The 23130-nt window shown below is 37.7% G+C and overlaps 1 protein-coding gene across 1 annotated transcript in view; it reads left to right on the top strand.

Annotated features, from left to right (window-relative positions):
* The window catches only part of LARS1 (leucyl-tRNA synthetase 1), a 73831-nt gene that overhangs the window by 42225 nt on the left and 8476 nt on the right, over window positions 1-23130 (top strand). The window contains exons 22-30 of the mRNA XM_047086494.1: window positions 105-168; window positions 8280-8463; window positions 10200-10290; window positions 11491-11631; window positions 12695-12835; window positions 13087-13197; window positions 16509-16619; window positions 19147-19251; window positions 21620-21715. Of these exons, the coding sequence (XP_046942450.1) occupies window positions 105-168; window positions 8280-8463; window positions 10200-10290; window positions 11491-11631; window positions 12695-12835; window positions 13087-13197; window positions 16509-16619; window positions 19147-19251; window positions 21620-21715 (1044 nt within the window). The remainder of the gene's footprint in view (window positions 1-104; window positions 169-8279; window positions 8464-10199; window positions 10291-11490; window positions 11632-12694; window positions 12836-13086; window positions 13198-16508; window positions 16620-19146; window positions 19252-21619; window positions 21716-23130) is intronic.

The following is a 23130-nucleotide window of genomic DNA, read 5'->3' as shown; positions in this document are numbered from 1 at the left end:
TCTGTGTTTATCTGATTGTGGCTAACCCATGTATTTTGATTTGGCTGATTTGGTTTATTTTACTTATATGCTTAATAATGCCTGGTCATTGATTTTTATTTCAGATGTCAAAGTCCACAGGCAACTTCCTCACTTTGACCCAAGCTATCGACAAATTTTCAGCGGATGGTGAGTATGCTTTTTTATTATTGCTATTATATAGGGTCTGATTCTCTTCAGATTATAGAAAACAAGTTAAAATTGTTTCAGTTTTACTGCCTTTTTTTTTTTTTTTGGCTTTTACAGTAGTTTAAAATAGTCGTGTTTTCTTTGTGTACAAGCAATGTAATATTTAAAATGTAAGAATTGCTGACATGATCTTTTTAGGAACAGATTTGAACTAAGACTATTAGAGTCTTTTTTAAAAAAAGAAACTCACTGTAATTGCTACTCGGCTTGCTTCAATTTCTTATTACTTGAAAGATGAAAGAATCGGTTTGTAGAGATGTTGACTGTAAAGCTTTTCCAAAGTATTTGCTTCGTACTTGATATAAATATGGGTCACTTAAACCTGGGAGCATTCATTTTTTAGAACAGTCTTTTCTCCTTGGCCTCAGTACTGTTCCATTTGATCATTACTTTGTCAAGGGAAGACATGCACTGTGTAACCTGAAGGAACCATTCATTACTTTGGTTATCATGGCACTTGTTTCTTCTCATCATGGCTAGCACAGTTTGAGGCCATAGTGATGGGAATGGGAAAGAACTAACCTAATTAACTTGGAGAAACATTGCTTTGACTGGACACTGTAAACCAAAAAGAACTGCACATCAGTACTGTAATTGGTAAGACTATTTCTTGCGTGAGGTATAGGATAGCAGTGTGTGCTGGGATTGAACAAATAAATCTATTGTAGATGAGAGCTCACTGTCAAAGAAGATGGAAATAATAAAGGGGGAATGCTAGAAGGCAGCCTGTGGTGTTGGATTGGAATTGGCAATATCTAATGGTTTTAATTTTATATATAGATAGATTAATGCAAAAATTAACATTGGTGTGTGCAGTGGGTTAGTGCATGTGCACACATTTCCCTAGCTGTGTGTGCCAAGAAGGCTTATGAGCAGTGACACCCCAGTGGCAGAGGCACACCTGGCATTCAGATCTTGGTTGCTAACTACAGTTTTCCGATAAGTGGAACTGGGGTGCCTGGGAGAAGTGACCGATTTGCAGGCTGGAGTAGGGAAAATAACAAGATGAGCATGGAACACATTGTTCCAGAAAATAAGGAAATGTTTCAATAAGGATGGGGACATTTGAAGGGCACACAGGTACTGAAGACAGAAGGTGGCAGCAGAGTAGGAGGATTCTCACTTGCCTTGTCCCATGAATACAGCTAAATAACTATCAGATCATCTTAAATAGCCCAGAAATCTATATGAAGACTGGCAGAACACACTCTACAACTAAAGATAGAGAAGGGGCCATATTGAAGAAGGTAGGAAGTGTGGAGACATGGTTTGGGAAAGAAACAGATCATGACCGCTGTTGGGGAGAGGGAGCTGCAGTCATGGAAAAGGATAAGACACAAACTAGCACACAGGGGAGCACATGGGGAAAACAAATCCCTATAGCAAAGGGCTTGGAAAGCGAGAGAGCCTGAATTTTTGAGTACTTGTATCCAGTGGGGCTTAATTAAAGTTTGGAGTTTTAAAGGTCACTGTGCTTGGCTCTGGAATAGCCTGGAGGACACTGGGGCTGTGTTTGGAGAGAAGGCAAGCAAACATCATGCAGACATATGGCAGGGAAACAGTGATCTGAAGAGCACCCGGGACACACAGTGGAGAAGTTAGTTGCTCATCTCATAGCATGTTCTGGAGTGGCAGCATTCACAGAGGGACCCCTCCAGGAACAAAGGAATTGGCAGGTGCCGTTCCCTTCCTCATCCTTCAGCATAAACGCAGGGCCGCCAGTAGGAACTAGTTCAGTGCTGATACTTGCCACCTAACTTGCTTACATCAAGCCCCACCACTCTGCATTTTGGTGGAACCACACCTCCTGGTTATGCTTGCCTCAGTCCCAGTGCAGCAGGGCCCCTTCCTCAGAAGACTGGCTCAAACCCCTGCCCACACCATGTCTCTCGAACTGAGAATTTTATGAGACTTTAGTGCTGGCAGCACCAGGTTTCATTTCACAAGCAGACCAGAGCACACCTAGTTTAAGTGCACCACATTCAGGGACCAAACACTGCCCACAACAGGCAAAGAGAACATCTGTAGATGACTGGCCTGAAAGATAAAGCAGCCAGGAAAAACAGCAGAGCACACGCAGCATACATTGGAGATATTCCTGGGAGCAGCAGGTCCTGGGGGAATGGGGATACTACACAGTAGGACACTATAGGCTTTTCTTCATAAAGCCTTTACCTTCAAGAACAGGAGACATTAGCTGACTTTCCTAATGCACAGAAACATGCACAGAGACTTGGACAAAATGAGAAGACATAATTTGTCCCAAATGAAAGAATAAGACAAGGCCATGGCTGGAGATCTAAGCGAAACAGATATAAATAACATGCCTGATTAAGAATTTAAAGCACCGATCATAAGGATACTCACTGGATTTGAGAAAAGAGTAGAGAACATCATTGGGACCATCAACACAGAGATAAGGAATAACAGCAGAGATAACGGGCTCAGTAAACAAAGTGCAAAACACACTCGAAATGAACAGAAGGCTGGAAGAAGCAGAGGAATGAAGTAATTACTAGATGACAGAGTAATAGAAAGTAATCAAACTGAACAAAAGAGAGAAAAAAGAATTCTGCAAAGTGAGAGTAAACTTAGGGAACTCAGTGACTCCATCAAACATAGTAACAATCGTATTATAGAGTCCCAGAAGAAGAAGAAGAGAGAAAAGCAGGCAGAGAATGTATTTGAAGACATAATAGCTGAAAACTTACCTAATCTGGAGAAGGAAACAGATAGCCAGATCTAGGAAACACAGAGAGCCTCCAACAAAATTAACAAAAGCAGACCCATTCCAAGACATATTGTAGTTAAAATGGCAAAATATAGTGATAAGGAAAAAATATTAAAAGCAGCAAGAAAAGGGTGGGTCATTTGGTTAAGCGTCCCACTCTTGATTTTGACTCGTGTCCTGATCTCATGGTTTGTGGGTTTGAGCCCTGCATTGGGCTCTGTGCTGATGTGCAGAGTCTGCTTGGGATTCTCTTTCTCCTCTCTCTGCCTTTCCCCTGCTCATGTTCTCTCTCTCTCTCTCTCTCTCTCTCTCAAAAATAAATGAATAAACATTAAAAAACAGCAAGACAAAAGAAGATGGTTACATACAAAGGAAACCCCGTAAGTTGATCAACAGATTTTTTAGCAGAAACTTTCCAAGCTAGAAAGGAGTGACATGATATATGCAAAGTGCTAAATGGGAAAAACCTGCAGCCAAGAATACTCTGTCCATCAAGGCTATCATTCAGAATGGAAGAATAGATAAAGAGCTTTCCAGACAAAAACTAAAGGAGTTCATGACTAGTAAACCAGCCCTGTAAGAAATATTAGAGGACTCTTTGAGTGGAAAGGAAAGACCAAAAATGACAGTATGGGGGTAGCAAACACAAAAGCAATAAAAAAATGAATATATCTGTAAAAAAAACAGTCAAGGAATTCACAAAATAAAAGGATGTAAAACATCATATACCTAAAACATGGGGAGGGATGGAAGTAAAGAATGGGTTTAAACTTAAATGACCATCAACTTAATACAATACAGACCATGATATGCAGAAGATATTATGTATAAATCTAATGGTAACCACAAATAGAATACTAATAAATATACAAAGAATGAAGAGAAAGAAATCAAAATATATCACTAAAGGAAACCAACAAACCATGAAAGAGAGTAAGACAAGAAACGATCAGAGAAAATTTTCAGAAACAACACAAAACAAGTAATAAAATGACAACAAATACATATCTATCAATAATTACTTTGAATGTAAATGGACTACACACTCCAATCAAAAGACGCTGCATGACCTAATGAATAAAAAAAGCAAGAGCCATTTATATGCTGCCTACAAGAAACTCATTTTTTTTAAGATTCTATTTTTAAATAATCTCTACACTGAAGGTGGGGCCCCAAATCACAAACCTGAGATCAGGAGCTGCACACTCCACTGACTGAGCCAGCCAGGCACCCCTACAAGAGACTCATTTTAGACTTAAAGGCACCTGCAGATTGAAAGTATGGGGATAGAGAAACATGTCTTGCAAATGGATGTAAGAAGAAAGCCAGAGTAGCAATACTTATATTGGACAAAATAGACTGTAAAACAAAGACTATAACGAGAGGTAAAGAAGGACACTGTGCAATAATAAAGGGGACAGTCTAACAGGAAGATATAACCATTATATCTGCACCCAAATACATAAAACAGTTAATGGCAAACATAAAGGAACTGATCTATAATAATACAATAATAGTAGCGGACTTTAACACCCCACTTACATCAATGAACAGGTCATCTAAACAGAAAATCAACCAGGAAACAATGGCTTTGAATGACACACTGGACCAGATGGATTTAACAGATATATTTAGAACATTCCTTTGTAAAACACCACAATACACATTCTTTTCAAGTGCACATGGAACATTCTCTAGAATGGATCACATATTACGCCACAAAACAAGCCTTAACAAATTTAAAAAGATCCAAGTCGTAACATGCATCTTTTCTGATCACAACATTATGAAATTAGAAGTTAACTACAAGAAAAAATCTGGAAAGACCACAAATACATGGTGATTAAATACCGTGCTATTAAACTTGGAATGGGCCCTGAGGTGCCTGCGTGGCTCAGTCAGTTAAGTGTCCCACTCTTCATTTTGGCTCAGGTCATATCTCACAGTTCTTGGGTTTGAGCATCGCATTGGGCTCTGCACTGACAGTTTGGAGCCTGCTTGAGATTCTCTCTCTGCCCCTCCCCACACCTCTTTCTCAAAATAAACCTAAAAAACAAAAAAAACAAAAAAACCCAAAACATTGAATAGACCAACCAGGAAATAAAAGAAGAAATAAAAAAGTACATGGAAACAAATGAAAATGGAAATAGAATGGTCCAAAACCTTTGGGACACAGTGAAAGCAGTTCTGAGGGAAGTTTATAACAATCCAGTTCTACCTCAAGAAACAAAAAAAAATCTCAAACAATCTAACATTACACCTAAAGGAGCTAAACAAAGAGCAAGAAGCAAAACCTAAAACGAGCAGAGGTTAGGAAGTAATAAAGATTAGAGTAGAGGGGCGCCTGGGTGGCTCAGTCGGTTAAGCGTCCGACTTCAGCTCAGGTCACGATCTCACGGTCCATGAGTTTGGGCCCTGCGTCGGGCTCTGGGCTGGTGGCTCAGAGCCTGGAGCCTGCCTCAGATTCTGTGTCTCCCTCTCTCTCTGCCCCTCCTCCGTTCATGCTCTGTCTCTCTCTGTCTCAAAAATAAATAAACGTTAAAAAAGATTTAAAAAAAAGATTAGAGTAGAAATAAATGATATAGAAACTAAAACAAAAACAAAAACCCCAGTGAAACAGATCAATGAAACTAGGAGCTGGTTCTTGGAAAAAAATCAATAAAATTGATAAACTTCTAAGTAGACTCATCAAGATAAAAAGAGAAAGGACCCAAATAAATAAAATCATAAATGAGAGAGGAGAAATAACAAACACCACAGAAATACAAACAATTAGAATATTATGCAAAACTATATGCCAACAAATTAGGCAACCTAGAAGAAATGGATAAATTCCTAGAAACATATAACCTCCGAAAGCTGAAACAGGAAGAAATAGAATATTTGAACAGACTGATTACCAGCAAAGAAATTGAATCAGTAATCAAAAGACTCCCAAAAAATAGAAGTCCAGAACCAGATGTCTTCAGGGGCGAATTTTACCAAACATTTATTTATTCAAAGATTTTATTTTATTAAAAAAAATGTCCATTCATTTTCAGGGAGAGCGCAAGCAGGGGAGGGGCAGGGAAAGCAGGGGAGGAGCAGAGAGAGGGAGGGAGAGAGGGAAAATCCCAAGCAGGCTCTGTGCTGTGAGCACGGAGCCTGATGTAGGGCCCAGTCTCAGAAACGTGAGATCATGACCTGAGCTGAAATCATGAGTTAGATGGACGCTTAACCAACTGAGCCACCCAGGTACCCCACCAAGATATTTTTTAATCACAAAAGGAAAAACGATTAAGTCTATAGTGGAGAAAAGTCGGCAGACACTACGTCAGTGATGAAAGCTTGCAATACCAGTAAAAAGTCGTATCAGTATCTTGCACCTCCCTGATAGTGATGCACTGAGAAGACACATAACATCGCTTCTGCCAGAGGTTTATAAGCTCAGTCTAATCATGAGAAAACACCAGACAAACCAAGTTGAGAGAAATTCTATTAAGTAACTGATGAGTACTCATCAAAAATGTCAGGGTCATGAAAGACAAAGACAAAGAAACTGTCACAGATATGAGGAGACCAAGGAGGTAAAATGATTAAATGCAATGTGTTTTTCCAGATTGGATCCTGCAGCAGAAACAGAATATTAGAAGAAAAACTGGTGAAATTTGAATAAGATCTGTAGTTTCGTTAATACTATCGTACTAATGTTAACTTCCTGGGTTTGAAACTATGGTTAGATAGGTTGTTAATGTTAGGGGAGCCTGTTAAATGTCTAATGTTTATGTCTATTCTCTTGCACCTTTTCTTTAAGTGTAAAATTATTTGAAATAAAAAGTTAAAAGTTTAGAGCTCCTTGTGTATTATAATGTATATTTAATGCGTACGTAACTTAATGTGACATGTTCTCATCTCCTCCCTTGTAGGCATAGATGGTAGAAAGCAATACCTACTCTTCTGAACTTGTACTTTTTCACTTAATTGTTCATATTTGAGATCATTCCATATAGATACATATCGAGTTTCCTCACTCTTTTGCAGCATTATAGTATTCCATTGTACAAGGATATCCTGTAACTTAATCAGGCTGTTATTAATGTTTTTTTTTTTTCAATATTTTAGAATAAAGATTCTGGTTGGAAAGCAAAATTTTGTTAGAAAGCTTAGAAGAATCGCTTTTAGAAATAAGAAATTAAATATATTTTTGTACATGGAAGGCACCAGTGTGTGTACTCATGCATTAAAACATAGTGTTTTGCTCCCTCTAAATGAGCCTTAGATGCTGATAGGGATCCCTATTGCCAGTTTATCATTTTTTTCCCCTGCTTCATTAAAGACCACTTTATCTCATTAACTCAGCATGCCTGAGAAGAAACAGCTATTGATGCTAAGTGTATGCAAATAAATACATGTGATTCAAATATTTGAACAACATTGTGGATCCTACTTTTGGTGATTTTTATTTTTGTTTTAGATCCATGGCAGTCCTTTATTATTTTTTAAATTTTTTATATTTTTTTAATTTTATAAAGTTTATTTATAAAAGAGAGAGAGAGGGCACAATCAGGGAAGGGGCAGAGAGAGGAGAGAGAATCCCAAGTAGGCTCTGCACTGTGAGCCAAGAGCCCGATGTGGGGCTTGATCTCACAAACTATGAGATCATGACCTGAGCTGAAATCAACACTTGGAAGCTTAACCGACTGAACCACCCAGGCGTCCCCATGCAGTCCTTTAAAGCATCTGCTATTTCTTAATTTATATGTAGGTTTGCAGTATACCAAATTGGATACATCGTTGATATTTAGTAACCATATTTTGTTTTTAAATTATTTTTTAAAAGTTTATTTATTTACTTTGAGAGAGACACACACACAGAGCGTGAGCATGGGAGGGGCAGAGAGAGAGAATCCCAAGCCCCGCTTGAGGCTCAGTCTCAGGAACGGCAAGATCACGACTGGAGCCAAAATCAAGAGTCAGACGCTTAAGTGACTGAGTCACCCAGGTCCTCACCAACCACATTTTAAAATCATCAGTGATCGGGGCGCCTGGGTGGCGCAGTCGGTTAAGCGTCCGACTTCAGCCAGGTCACGATCTCGCGGTCCGTGAGTTCGAGCCCTGCGTCGGGCTCTGGGCTGATGGCTCAGATCCTGGAGCCTGTTTCCGATTCTGTGTCTCCCTCTCTCTCTGCCCCTCGCCCGTTCATGCTCTGTCTCTCTCTGTCCCAAAAATAAATAAACGTTGAAAAAAAAAAAATTAAAAAAAAAATACTTTAGAAAATATAAAAAAAATAAAATAAAATCATCAGTGATGTTCCTTCTTTTTCTTTTTCCTCCTCCTGCAGGAATGCGTTTGGCTCTGGCTGATGCTGGTGATACTGTTGAAGATGCTAACTTTGTGGAAGCCATGGCAGATGCAGGTATTCTCCGTCTGTACACCTGGGTAGAGTGGGTAAAAGAAATGGTTGCCAACTGGGACAGCCTCCGAAGCGGGCCTGCCAGCACCTTCAATGATAGAGTTTTCGCCAGGTAATTTGTGGACTCTGGCCACTTTGTACTTCAGAGTTGCTTAGTCCTTGTGCATTTTTAAGTTTTCTTTTTTTTTTTCTCTCCTAAAATAAATTAGATGTTAATAATAGCTACTATTCACTGAAAGCTTACTTGTTCTAGGTACTCTGCTAAGCTCTTCGCATCTATTATCTGATTTTACCCTCACAGCAACCTTATGTGATAAAGATATTACTAGCTCTATTTTAAAGAAATCGAAGCTTAGAAAAATTAAGTATTTTATTAAGTGCCTCAAAACTAATAGTTTCAGATGGAGGATATGAATTTGCTTTTTTCTCCAGAGCTCATTCTCATTACCATTTTACCATGCTGTCTTGGCATTAGAGTAGGACAGAATGGTTAAATGAAAAGTAGATTAAAACGGGAAGAGAATGTCATTTTTTTTTTTTTCTTTCTAAAAGCACTTATCATCATCTTTGCATCAGGAGCCATCTTAAGAACTGGTGTTACAAAGTTGAATAGGACTTGACCCTTCACTGTAGTCTAGCAGGAGAAGAAAACACATATCCAACACATTACAAGTGCGATAATATAGGTAGAGGGAATTCAGAGGAGATGGCTTGTGAGTTCTGGGTTTTCTTGAAAACTACATGGATTTTTACAGAGAGGAGAAAGCCATGGAGAGCGTGGTATTTATGTGAAGCACCATATATGGGGGGAGAGTAGAAGATCAAACAAGTTGGGGCCAGATTAGGGTAAATTAAGAAGGGCCATAGGTATGGGAATGCAAGCTGGTGCATCCACTCTGGAAAACAGTATGGAGGTTCCTCAAAAAACTAAAAATAGAATTACCCTACGACCCAGCAATTATACTACTAGGCATTTATCCAAGGGATACAGGTGTGCTGTTTCGAAGGGACACATGCACCCCCATGTTTATAGCAGCACTATCCACAATAGCCAAAGTATGGAAAGAGTCCAAATGTCCATTGATGGATGAATGGATAAAGAAGATGTGGTATATCTATACAATGGAGTATGACTCGGCAATCAAAAAGAATGAAATCTTGCCATTTGCAACTACATGGATGGAATTGGAGGGTATTATGCTAAGTGAAATTAGTCAGAGAAAGACAAAAGTCATGACTTCATTCATATGAGGACTTTAAAAGACAAAACAGATGAACATAAGGGAAGGGAAACAAAAATAATATAAAAACAGGGAGGGGGACAAAACAGAAGAGACTCATAAATATGGAGAACAAACTGAGGGTTACGGGAGGGGTTGTGGGAGGGGGGATGGGCTAAAGGGGTAAGGTGCACTAAGGAATCTACTCCTGAAATCACTGTTGCACTGTATGCTAACTAATTTGGGTGTAAATTAAAAAAAAATAAAACAAGTTAATAAAAAAAAAATTACTGACACAAAAGTCAAAAAAAAAAAAAAGGAGGGCCATAGGTAGCATGAGAAAAATTTTTTTAACAGCCAATGTTAGTTGTTTAAAATGCAGCAAGTAAATCTGACTAGCTCCTTTGTTAAGCTGTTTTCATATTGTATTTTGGGCTTCATGATAAAGTTTCCATCAAGAAATTGTTAAACAAGGACATCGCTAACTGCTGTTAACTGGTTTTGTGGTTGAGTGGTCTTAAATGTTTCAGGCGTTCTCATTATACTGCTTATTAGTATATGCAGCAGTTATTTATATTTTTGTGTACTTGCATTTAAACTCAGTCATCTTTTTTTCCCTATTCAATAGTGAGATGAATGCAGGAATTATAAAAACAGATCAAAATTATGAAAAGATGATGTTTAAAGAAGCTTTGAAAACAGGGTTTTTTGAATTTCAGGTAGGCCTTTCTTTTAGTAGCTGTAAGCTGTGTTAGTATGAATATGATGTATTTCACCCTTTTTCCCTCCTGCTATAACATAATAACTAAAATAGAGACTGACGGGGTGCCTGCGTGGCTCAGTCGAATGCATCTGACTTTGGCTCAGGTCATGATCTCACAGTTCGTGAGTTCGAACCCCATGTCGGACTCTGTGCTGACAGCTCAGAGCCTGGAGCCTTTTTCGGATTCTGTGTCTCCCTCTCTCTCTGTCCCTCCCCTGTTCATGCTCTGTCTCTCTCTCTGTCTCTGTCTCTCAAAAATGAATGAATGGAGACTGAAATTGTTCCCAAGCAGTTTTTAAATTCCTATGTAATTGTGATATTAAATATTTCTCTTTGATATTCTTTCGATTGTGTTCATGTAATATAAGTATTTCTGTTTCTAGTAGAGCTGTGAGTTAATAAAGAGGTTAAGTCTAAAAACCAGCCACATTTTGCAGGAGAACATTTTAAATTGATAAAACATAAAGGCAAAACTGTAACTAATTGCCATTGGTTTGAAAACAAGCGTGTTCTGATGTTTTCCACAAGGTGTCAGTATTTCCTCAAGTTTGGCAGTTCAAGTGCTTAAAGTAAAAATGTAGGTTTCCTCAATCAGTTTTGTAAAATATCACATTGGGATTTATGTAACTTGCTTTTCATAGATGTGGTTAAATAAGGATAAGTGCTGAACATAGCAGTGTGTCGTATTTATAGCCATTTTTGATACTTAATATCTTTCTTATAGGCTATTCAGAGCATCGTCAGCCCTTAATATGCAGTTTAAATTGTGCAGCCTTTATGTCTGTTAATATATTTTTAAAATGTCTTAAAAATTTTTTTTTGAGAATCATTAATATAAAACCATAATATTTTTTGACAATGATTGGTACACATTTAATTGCAAGGTGTTAGAAATGTAGTAAAACTGGGGTGCCTGGCTGGCTCAGTTGGTAGAGCTTGTGACTCTTGATCTCAGGGTCATGGGTTTGAACCCCACATTGGGTGTAGAGATTTCTTTAAAAAAATGAAGTAAAACTTTTATGAAAATTCATTATGGAATTTGGAAAGACTAAAAGCTTAAAAATGCATTAAAATAGAGGTACTGCATTTTTTCTTTTATTGTTTTTTTTTTAACGAAGTATGGGGAGAAAATGATAAATAATTTCAAATTTTGTAGGCTGCCAAAGATAAATACCGTGAATTAGCCATCGAAGGGATGCACAGAGACCTTGTGTTCCGCTTTATTGAAGTTCAGACCCTTCTCTTGGCTCCATTCTGTCCACATCTCTGTGAGCACATCTGGACACTCCTGGGAAAGGTATCTGTATACATTTAAGATTTGGGCAGTTTTGATTTGGCCCTTATTAAATAAATACAGAATAATGTTACTTAAGAGGAGAAGACTGAAAAAGAATATTTCAAGGCTAATGTTGGACTCATCATCTCGTAATCATTATAGCAAATTAAACCTAAGCTACCTTCTGTTTAGACAAATACATCATATATGTGCCTTTATTTATATACACGCAGTGTGTATATTTTAAAAACATGGGACTACGCATCTTATCACCTAATTCTTGTTAGGAAATTCTTGTTATCACCTAATTCTTGTTAGGAAAATACATTTTAATATATTTTAAAAATACATTTAATTTGAATACATAGATAACTAATTCTGTTTTTTCCAACTGTTAAAAGGTGAAAATCCTGAGAAATATATATAAATGACTGTTATGAGCAGCTTTTAACAAGATAGAAGTGTCTCTTTGCATAAATTTTTTTGTTTTATATAAAATTTCTGGCATATGTAGGGCTGCATATTTAGGGCTTTATATTAGCATCCTTACTTACTGTGAAGGTAAATTCAATTATTTCTCCTAGGCTTGCAGATAAACCGATTGGATGGTTTAATAATTTCTTTTCAACTTTATAAGCCCAACTCCTTTGTATTTTTCTAACGCATGAACAATGCAAAAATGTGCTCATGATATATATCCTGAATAGCCATGCTTTCAAAACTGGGTGTATTAATAGGATAAAAACTGAGAGTTTGTATAATTTATGTAATAAAGATTAAATTTAGGCAAATTAGCATTACATAATTTTCTTTGAAAGTGAGCATCTGTGTGTGGGTATTAATACGCTTGTACAAATGGATGCTAATTAAGAATGTAGAGTCAGACTTCACAGCTTGAATTCTAGGGAACATTAGATCAGGGGCTGTGGAAGTGTGTTATGGGTAGTAAGGTTTGAACTTCAAGCACGCAATTACAGATGGTAGCCTTGGTATGGAAATGTAATCAAGAACCATAAAATAGTTGTGTTGTTTAATCCCACTGAACTGTTTTTTTTTGTTTGTTTTTTTGTTTTTTTTCTTAAAGCCTGACTCAATTATGAATGCTTCATGGCCTCTGGCGGGTCCCGTGGATGAAGCCTTGATACGTTCCTCACAGTATCTCATGGAAGTAGCACATGACCTTAGATTGCGACTCAAGAACTATATGATGCCTGCTAAGGGGAAGGTGAAGTCATTTTTTTTTTTTTAAAGATTATTCTTTAAAAGTTATTAGTTCAGTAACATTTGCTATGAATGGAACTTAAGACAATTATTGTTCAAATGTGTCAGGATATCTTTACTGCTAAGTCCGTTTTGTAGTACGTGTGTGCTTGTTAACGTCCGAGGCAGTAGTGGTATGTACCAGAAGAGGGTTCTCTCATCTTTGATTTATACAAAAGTGATGAAATGTTGTCTTCCCTTTGTTTTGCCCTGTAGAAGACTGACAAGCAACCGCCTCAGAAGCCTTCACATTGCACCATCTACGTGGCGAAGAGCTATCCTCCTTGGCAACATATCACCCTGTCACTGCTCCGTAATCACTTTGAGGTGATGCTCTCTGCAGACTTTCCCCCTACGTTGTTGGGTGCTGCCTGTGCTGTTTTGTTTGGAGGGTGCTGACAATGTCCGGGAGAAGGAAGACGGGCGACTTTGTCTAATTGTCTTTAGGCACGGAAAGTTTTTTGTTAGCCTTGCTGTCTCTTAAGTGGATCCTGAGGGAAAAGTTACTTTTTTTTTTTATCATTTCTGAAGCTTTCTTACAAAAACAAATTGGATCTAGTCATATGTAATTAAAAGATAATGAGACTTTCTCATATGTGGTTAAAATTATGAAGCCAAAGGACTGAGTTTGCCTTTTGAGTTGATTGTGGCTTGAACCCTGGGATTCATGAAGCCTTAACTTAGTTATGTTTTAAAAAAATCTGAAGCTTGGCTCTTGAGTAATTTAAAACAGAATGGTTAATTTGCTAATTACTCGTAGAAATGGAGAGCTCATTGTTTTTGGCTCCGTCCGGTAAATAGCTATTAAATATGATTGTCGAATTTAAAGGAAACTCAACACTTAACACTTAGTTCTAAGTTTCCCTAAAGAAAAAAGTTCATCTATCTTTTTTCTTTCACATTGGAAAAATAGAAACTAAGTATATGTTGTTGAAGTTTTGCTCAGGAACAGTTATTGATAGACACAGACTGTGAAGGTACACTTAAGAGACAAAATAGTGATTATGGCCAAAGCATAAAGCAGTAACATGAAGGGAAAATTCTTAGCTTTAATTTTTGAGAATTTTATTGAGCTTTTATTTCAGAAATTTCCATACTTAATTAAAAATTTGTAAAATTTGATGGAAAGAGAAGAGCAAGTGTTTTTGTACTCCTTGTGAGCCTATTTTTATGGAGAGCTGCCTCTTCATTTGATTGTGTGTAATGGAAATAGAACGTGGTCTGTAGAATTGCTTGCAGATTTTGACTTACGCTAACTAAAAAAGTAAAAGCCATTTTGGTAGGTAGAGAAATGAAATTGCACCCAGTGGGTTACATATTCATACCAGCATTTTCAAGGAGGCAGGAGGAGAGCCAAATACAGAATGTAATGTTGCAGATATTGAAAAATGCATCTTTTATTAAAAACTGCTATTCTTTGAGAGGTTAATATTTTTATTTAGTAATCAGTGACTAGATATCATATGGTTTCATCATCTATGGGCATTATTTGGAATGGTCAGCTTTTTAAAAAATGTTTGTTTTCATCCAAAAGAGCTAAATATTAGTTTTTATAATAAAGGAGGATGTCCTTACGTTGTATACAGTACCATTTTGATGACATAAGGGAAAGGAGTGTTTCGTATCCTCTTTTCTCTTCTGTACGTATTTTAAAACAGCACATTGACAAGTGGAGAAAGTTTTTATCCCCCCTGTACCTTAGTAAAGGTTAGAGTTGAAAGTAAATAGATTATCAGAAATTTTACTATACACTACTTTTCATTTAGATTCATTCCCAACTCTTGGTTTTGATGCCATGCTTTTGGAATAAGGAAAAAATAAGTCACTGAAAATTCTGAAAAGGCTACTTGCTTCATTTGTCACTCTGTAGAAGGGGCTACTTGTGTTTGCAGAAATGAAATGAAATTCAGACAGCACATTTGGGACTCTGCTTATTAGTGATATATGATATAGGCATTTATTTGTGAGTAGATAGAAATGATACTGTTTTTATTTTTATTTATTTTTTCAATATATGAAATTTATTGTCAAATTGGTTTCCATACAACACCCAGTGCTCATCCCAAAAGGTGCCCTCCTCAATACCCATCACCCACCCTCCCCTCCCTCCCACCCCCCCGTCAACGCTCAGTTTGTTCTCAGTTTTTAAGAGTCTCTTATGCTTTGGCTCTCTTCCACTCTAACCTCTTTTTGTTTTTTTCTTTCCTTCCCCTCCCCCATGGGTTTCTGTTAAGTTTCTCAGGATCCACGTAAGAGTGAAACCATATGGTATCTGTCTTTCTCTGTATGGCTTATTTCACTTAGCATCACACTCTCCACTTCCATCCACGTTGCTACAAAGGGCCATATTTCGTTCTTTCTCATTGCCCTGTAGTACTCCATTGTGTATATAAACCACAATTTCTTTATCCATTCATCAGTTGATGGGCATTTAGGCTCTTTCCACAATTTGGCTATTGTTGAGAGTGCTGCTATAAACATTGGGGTACAAGTGCCCCTATGCATCAGTACTCCTGTATCCCTTGGGTAGATTCCTAGCAGTGCTATTGCTGGGTCATAGGGTAGGTCTATTTTTAATTTTTTGAGGAACCTCCACACTGTTTTCCAGAGTAGCTACACCAGTTTGCATTCCCACCAACAGTGCAAGAGGGTTCCCGTTTCTCCACATCCTCTCCAGCATCTATAGTCTCCTGATTTGTTCATTTTGGCCACTCTGACTGGCGTGAGGTGATATCTGAGTCCGATATTTGTCTGATATGTCATTTGCAAATATCTTTTCCCATTCCGTTGGTTGCCTTTTAATTTTGTTGGTTGTTTCCTTTGCTGTGCAGAAGCTTTTTATCTTCATAAGGTCCCAGTAGTTCGAAATGATACTATTTTTAAAGTTTATTTAGTTAGAGAGAGAGAGAGACAGATAGAGAGAAAGAGATGAAGCGTGGGAGCGTGCAGGCAGGGGAAGGGCAGAGAAAGAGGAAGAGAGGGAATCCCAAGCAGGCTCTGTGCTGTCAGTGTGAGAGATCACAACCTGAACCAAAATCAAGAGTCGGACGCTTAACTGAAATGATACTATTTTTACTAGGTTGATAGCCAATAGTATCAACAGGCGTTCCTAAATGATAGTCTTTTTAATAGGTTGATAGCCAAGGATTTTATTTTTTTTTCACATTTGTGGTAACAATTTATAAGGAGTGTTGAAAAGCAGACATTATATAAATCTTGTATAATGGTTGTGCAGTTTTCATTTTGATATGACTAATGACATGTTTTTACAGGTTTGGAGACAAACAAGATCTTTATAAGACTATTTTGTTTTCTCACCAGATAAGATCTAAAGTTACAATCATGGAGGTGTTTTTAAGTGTAAGGGAAAATTAAATGTTCAACAGGATGCACCTATTTTCTTTGCCTTCCCAAAAAACATATATCCTTTAAATTTAGAGGGAATAGGAGACTCCCTTCCATATTATACATTCATGTTTCATTTCCCCATGATGCTTGGGGCTGCACCATTTTCTACTGTATTCTAACAGACTAGTAGAGGCCACCATTCTATGGCCGACTTCCTGCAGGTACATGTACTATTTCGCATTATTTAAAAAATACTTTTCTCCACATTCCTCTCCAACCTATTTTTTTAGGGCAACAGCAGAAAATTGCCTGATAACAAGGTCATTGCTAGCGAACTGGGCAGTTTGCCAGAATTGAAGAAATATATGAAGAAAGTGATGCCATTTGTTGCCATGATTAAGGTAAGCTGTGGACCTCATGTAGCAGTGACTATGTGAGTAATGGTTAGATGGTAGAAGGAAGGGGGAACTTTGAGTATAGTCTTTCCCAGGAAATCTGCTAAAATAGCACTTTTCAATCAGTGGTTGTGACAAATGAGCGATCATTTTGGGGGTTTATCTGTACAATTGCTGAGTATATGAAAATATGCATTGTGGAAGAAAAACTAGTTTAGAATTGTTACACTAAATGATTCTCTTCATGTTCTACCTTCTTTTCTGTTTAGGGGGGAACCATATTGTTTTTGGCTTACATTAGGGTGTTTTTGTTAGCTCCTGTTGCTGGAACCAAGGTAGTACATTTGGATAGGTTTTGCTTAAGAGGATAAACATTGATTATAGTGGTTAGACCAGAGTTTGTCAACAGTGGTCTGTTGATACTGTGGGCTGATAGTTCTCTGTTGTGGGAGGCTATCCTGAGCATTATAGGATGTTTTGCAGTATTTTTGGCTTCTACCCACTAGATGGCAATAGAACATCCTCCTCACGTGCTCAAGTTTGGACCCCAAAATGTCTCGAGACATTGCCAAATGACTCTTGGGGACATAATATGCTCCACCCTCCCCCACCTCTCCTGTTGAGAAATCATTGCATTAGACTCTTAGCTTTCTTCAGAGAAATAACTGATTTATTGCATTAAAAAAATTTTTTTTAACATTTATTCATTTTTGAGAGTGAGAGAGACAGAGCGTGAGTGGGGGAGGGGCAGAGAGAGTGGGAGACACAGAATCAGAAGCAGGCTCCAGGCTCTGAGCTGTCAGCACAGACCCCAACAGGCAGCTCGAACTCACAGACCGCGAGATCATGATCTGAGCTGAAGTTCGACGTTTAACCAACCGACTGAGCCACCCAGGCGCCCCTGATTTATTGCATTTCTTAAAGAGAAACAGATGGCTGTATGTTGCTGCTGATCTCAGGCTCTGGGATCAGATAGATCTTGGTCCAAATCCTTTTTGTCCATCACTTCTTAGTTTTGAGACCTTAGATAAATCACTTAAATTCTCTGGGCCACATAGTTTTTCATCTGTAAAATGAGGAAATTAATAAAACCTACATTTTAGGAATGCTGTGAGGAATACATGAAGTAATATACTCAACACACTTTAATACTTTCTGTCAAAAGGTAGGCTTAGTAAATTTTTTTAATGTAAATTAGTATATTTCACTCTGCTTGGAACATGGTGGTTATTCTTATAGCTTAGATTAATTCTTTAATCTTCTAGGCTACAGATGCCTGCGTGATGGAGACCAAAATTCTAGATTGTCCTGTATTGGAGTAGATCGTATTCTTAGGAAAGCCTTTTCATTCTCCTAGACCAAAATCAACTCTCTGAGCCTATGGTCTTTGAAGTTTCAGAAATAATTTAGAATTTTGGATTGACCTACACCAATCAAGTTATAATATATATGCTGATATGTCCCTAATTCATTTGTTCCCTACTTAGCTAGTGCCACTGGTCAAAATGCCAGATCCGTTGTCAATACGTGGATCCAACAAAATATTTCATTATTGATTGCAAAGGCAATTAAGTTTGATGATGTACTTTAAAGAATCCAGTGAAACTCATTTGACAAGTTCTGTAGTTAAATGATACTAGATCCAAGAGGTGGCTTTTTAGAAAACCAGTGTTAGATTGTTTCAGCAGTAGTAGTTTTTTTTCCAGTAATATTGGGGACTTGCCAGGCAAATTAATGGTTTGAAACTTTTTCGAAAAGCGTTTTGTAAATCTGAGAATAAGAAAATGGCTTCTAGCACTTTTCACAGGACAAGAAACGGGTTGGACAGTAAGTGAAAACAGTGAGTATTAGGAATCTTGTCAGGTCGTTTTCATTTAGTGCAGCATGTTCTAGGCAGTTAGCTATACTTGTGGATATAAGCTTGGCTCTCGAGGGTTATATTTTGAGTGGCAGATATTTTGTTTCATGTTCAAGAAAATTAAGAATAAATTGTTTTTCATGTGCTATCAGATTATCTCAGTACCAATATAACCTAAATTTTTTTTTAATTTGTAGAAATTTTTTGTTTGTTTATTATTAATTCACTATTCTCTGAACTAGCTTTAAAGATGTATTATCTTAGAAAATTAAAAAAAGATTTTTTTTTTCATTCTTTTCGGTTACCTGAAGGGATATTTCCACACATTTGTTTGATTCCTTGTCAAAGTGAATTCTTTGGGCTTGCATATTAAGTCATTCTAAATAAACAATGATAAAATGCTATTTCTTTTATAAATCTGAAAACCTTGTCCCTCCAGGCTTTTCGGTGTTGCCTTAGTCTTATCATACCTCAAATGATAATTATTCTGAGCCAATAATTTCATTAACGAACAAACATAGATAAGGGAAACCATGAGTCCAAGGCCTTTCCTTCAACTGTTCAAATTTGAAGATTTTATCAGTTGAGAGAAGAATGATTGCTTTGGAGGAAATGTATTCATTTCAACGTATTCTTAATGTGAATTTTATTTTTCAAAACTGTTTTGGCTATTAGGAAAATCTGGAGAAGATGGGACCTCGTGTTCTGGATTTGCAATTAGAGTTTGATGAACAGGCAGTGCTGATGGAGAATATAGTCTACCTGACCAACTCCCTGGAGGTACAAGGGGCCAGGGATTGTAACAACTAGTTCACTGTAGTAAATATAGTCCATTTTTGTTTTATATATATTTTTTTAATGTTTAATTTTGAGAGAGAGAGAGACAGAGTACAAGTGGGGGAGGGTCAGAGAGAGAGGGAGACACAGAATCGGAGCAGGCTCCAGGCACTGAACTGTTAGCACAGAGCCCGATGCAGGGCTCAAACTCACAGACCGAGAGATCATGACCTGAGCCAAAGTCGGATGCTTAACCAACTGAGCCACCCAGGCACCCCATCTTTTGTTTTATAATAAACCTTTTTATAAACATCTTCTGTGTTTAGTACCTTTGCCAAATATACCTGTCAAAAATATTTTTGGAGGGAGGAGAATGGATGGGTATAGAAGTTGCAGGAATTAAAAAATGATTGTGATCTTATTCCATTTCTCAGTTACTTTATTTTTAATTAATTAATTAATTTTAAAAAAATTTTTTTTAACGTTTATTTACTTTTGAGACAGAGAGAGACAGAGCATGAATGGGGGAGGGTCAGAGAGAGAGAGGGAGACACAGAATCTGAAACAGGCTCCAGGCTCTGAGCTATCAGCACAGAGCCCGACACGGGGCTTGAACTCACGAACCGTGAGATCATGACCTGAGCTGAAGTCGGACGCTTAACCGACTGAGCCACAGGAGCCCCTATTTTTAATTTATTTATTTACTTATTGAGAGAGAGAGAGAGAGAGAAAGAGCAAGAGTGGGGGAGAGGCAGAGGAAGAGAGAGAAAATGCCAAGCAGGCTACACACTCAGTGCGGAGCCCGGTGTGGGGCTTGACCCCATGACCCCAGGATCGCAACTCCAGCTGAAATCAGTAGTCGTTTGCTCAACTGATGGAAACTCCCAGGTGCCCCTATCAATTAATTTATACATAAAATACTAATTGTATGTGCCTGGTTTTTCCTCCCACAATTCTCCTTAAAAAAATGAGGGCAGACCTTATGTTTATATTTAAATGCTTTCAAAGTCTCTCATATTATGAGACACACTGAATTGCTTCTTTTTTTTCCTCTCTCCCATTGAGACCTCCAATTTACAGAATTGGCTTAATTAGAATCCTTTGTCCATGAGATAGTATCAAGATCCATGCATGGTCCTGTTTTGGATTGTTTTAAAGTTAATAATGTAATGAATATTCCTGAATTTACTCCTCAACTCAGGAACTAAGACACTACCAATAGCTTTCACCTAATTGTGAGTTTCTCCCCATTCCACCTTTCTGCCCCAGTCACTTCATATATAGTTTCTAAAAATGCTCTCTCTCAGACAACTTAGGCAGAAGGAAAGATAATTTGCCCTAGAAAACTGTGTTTGAGGACTCAAAAAAGTGCTTCTAGTGATAATGAAGACATTTGAGTTAAAACATGCAAGTGTAGATTTTGAATGAAATTGTTCCATGAAATATGGTAATAAAGTTATTTCTAAATAAGCACTTTATGTCATATAATTACAAATGAGTTAATAATTAATAATGGTAGTCATTTATTTTGTGCATATTTCTAAATGTTCATATACCTGGAGGTCAAAAAAGTTCTTGTATTTTTTCATTGGGACAATGGGGACAGGTTATATTGAAGGTCATCTTATATTCAGGCATATACATTATACTACATTTCTGAGGTTTTCCAGAAACCTCTGTCTTTTATCCTGTTTTTCATTTTCTCTGATATAGCAGGTAGATGCTAGATTTCACTATAGAAAATGGTAAACATGACTATGTCAATAATACCATGAGACATTTAGGAAGAGTTAAATAATTGATTATAGATTATAGATGTCATTTAATGTTTATTTGAAATTAATAAAGTCTAATGGTCTAATAATTAAAGACCATGTTCTTAAGAAAAAAATTTTTTTGATGGACATAAAAATGATTTAGTCTTTTTCTTTTATTTTTCTTTCTTTGTTTTTTTAATGTTTATTTATTTTAGAGAGAGTGTGAGCAGTGGAGGGGCAGAGAGAGAGGGAGACACAGAATCCCAAGCAGGCTCCAGGCTCTGAGCTGTCAGCACAGAGCCTGACTCCAGGCTGAAACTCACAAGCCATGAGATCATGACCTGAGCTGAAGTTGGACACTTACCTGACTGAGCCACCCAGGAGCCCCATAGTCTTTTGCGTTTGAAACAATGTTATCTGTGGGAGCATTTGATCCTGAGTTTCAGAGCGGTCTCTTAGTCCTGTCCTGTGCTTGGCTGGCTTCCTGAGGAATACACAGACCATTTCATGTTAAGTGGAGAAGCTAGTTTTCCTCTTTGGTGAAATGAGGTGATGATTAATTGCAGTCATATTAAGTGATACTAATGACTTTCATTTTCCCTCCTTGTATTTAGCTAGAACACATAGAAGTCAAGTTTGCCTCCGAAGCAGAAGATAAAATCAGGGAAGATTGCTGTCCTGGGAAACCACTTAATGTTTTTAGAACAGAAGTAAGTTGAAATGATTTCACTGAATCATTGTATTTTAGAGCTAGAAGAGACCTTAGATATTATATCCAAGCTTGTCATTGAAAGATGGAAGGAAATGAGGTGCAGAGATGCAAAGTGATTGCTTTGGTCTAAGCCACAGTTTGTTAGATATGAGGCTGGATTTGAGCTCTTCTAATTCCCTGGTTGATGCTGCGCTCACTTTCCTTCACTCTGCTCTTATGGGTGGCATCAGATGTTACATGTGGGTTTAAAAATCAAAATGTGATTTTCTTTTTTTTAAAATTAATTATTTTTTAAATTTACATGCAAGTTAGTTTATAGTGCAACAGTGATTTTAGGAGTAGATTCCTTACTGCCCTTTACCCATTTAGCCCATCCCCCCTCCCACAACCCCTCCAGCAACCCCTCTGTTTGTTCTCTGTATTTAAGAGTCTCTTATGTGTTTGTCTCCCTCCCTGTTTTTATATTATTTTTGATTCCCTTCCCTTATGTTCATCTGTTTTGTATCTTAAATTACTCATATGAGTAAAGCCATATGATAGCTGTCTTTCTCTGACTAATTTCGCTTAGCTAATACCCTCCAGTTCCATCCACGTAGTTGGAAATGGCAAGATTTCATTCTCTTTGATTGCTGAGTAATAACCATTGTATATATATAACTGTTAGGGTTAGGCGTAAGGCAGGGTAAAGATAGGAGTCAGAGGCTAAAAAATTTTAGCAGTCAAAGGCTTTATTTGGGAACTAAGGTCTCGGGCGAGGTTCCGTGACTCAGGGAGAGAGAGAGAGAGGAGTCAGGGAAGTCGCACCCAGGTGTGGTGGGGTGGGGTTTTTAAGCTGCAGCGGTTCCGGGTTTAGGTCCGGGTGGGCCTTTTTCGCATCAGGTCGTGCTGTCACTCGGTGATTGGTTGACCTCCAATTTGTTCTGGCAATTTTTCGTTGGGTTGAGCTGGCAAGATGGCCGTCCCCTCTACTGTGGTTCCAAGGACATCCTAACATACACCACATCTTCTTTATCCATTCATCCGTTGATGAATATTGGGGCTCTTTCCATACTTTGGCTCTTGTTGATAGCATTGCTGTAAACATTGGGGTGCATGTGCCCTTCAAAATAGGATTTTCAAAACCTGATTTTTTTAACCTTTTTTTTCTTTTTCTTTTTTTTATTAATTTTAATTCCAGTATAGTTAACATACAGTGTTATATTAGTTTCAGGAGTGCAATACAGTGATTCAATAATTCTGTACATTACTCAGTACTTGCCATGATAAATGTACTCTTAATCCCCATCACCTATTTCAACCATCACCCCCAGCCACCTCCCCTCTGGTAGCCATCAGTTTGTTGTCTATAGTTAAGAGTCTGTTTTTGTGTTGGTCTCTTTTTGCTTTGTTCGTTTGTTTCGTTTCTTAAATTCC

Source organism: Lynx rufus, unplaced genomic scaffold, assembly GCF_022079265.1.
Source record: "Lynx rufus isolate CCGP_SWC_20201006 ecotype Redwood Valley unplaced genomic scaffold, mLynRuf1.p SCAF_1, whole genome shotgun sequence".
Classification (NCBI taxonomy): domain Eukaryota; kingdom Metazoa; phylum Chordata; class Mammalia; order Carnivora; family Felidae; genus Lynx; species Lynx rufus.
Note: the sequence above shows the minus strand (reverse complement) of the source record. Positions and strands in the feature narration are given on the sequence as shown.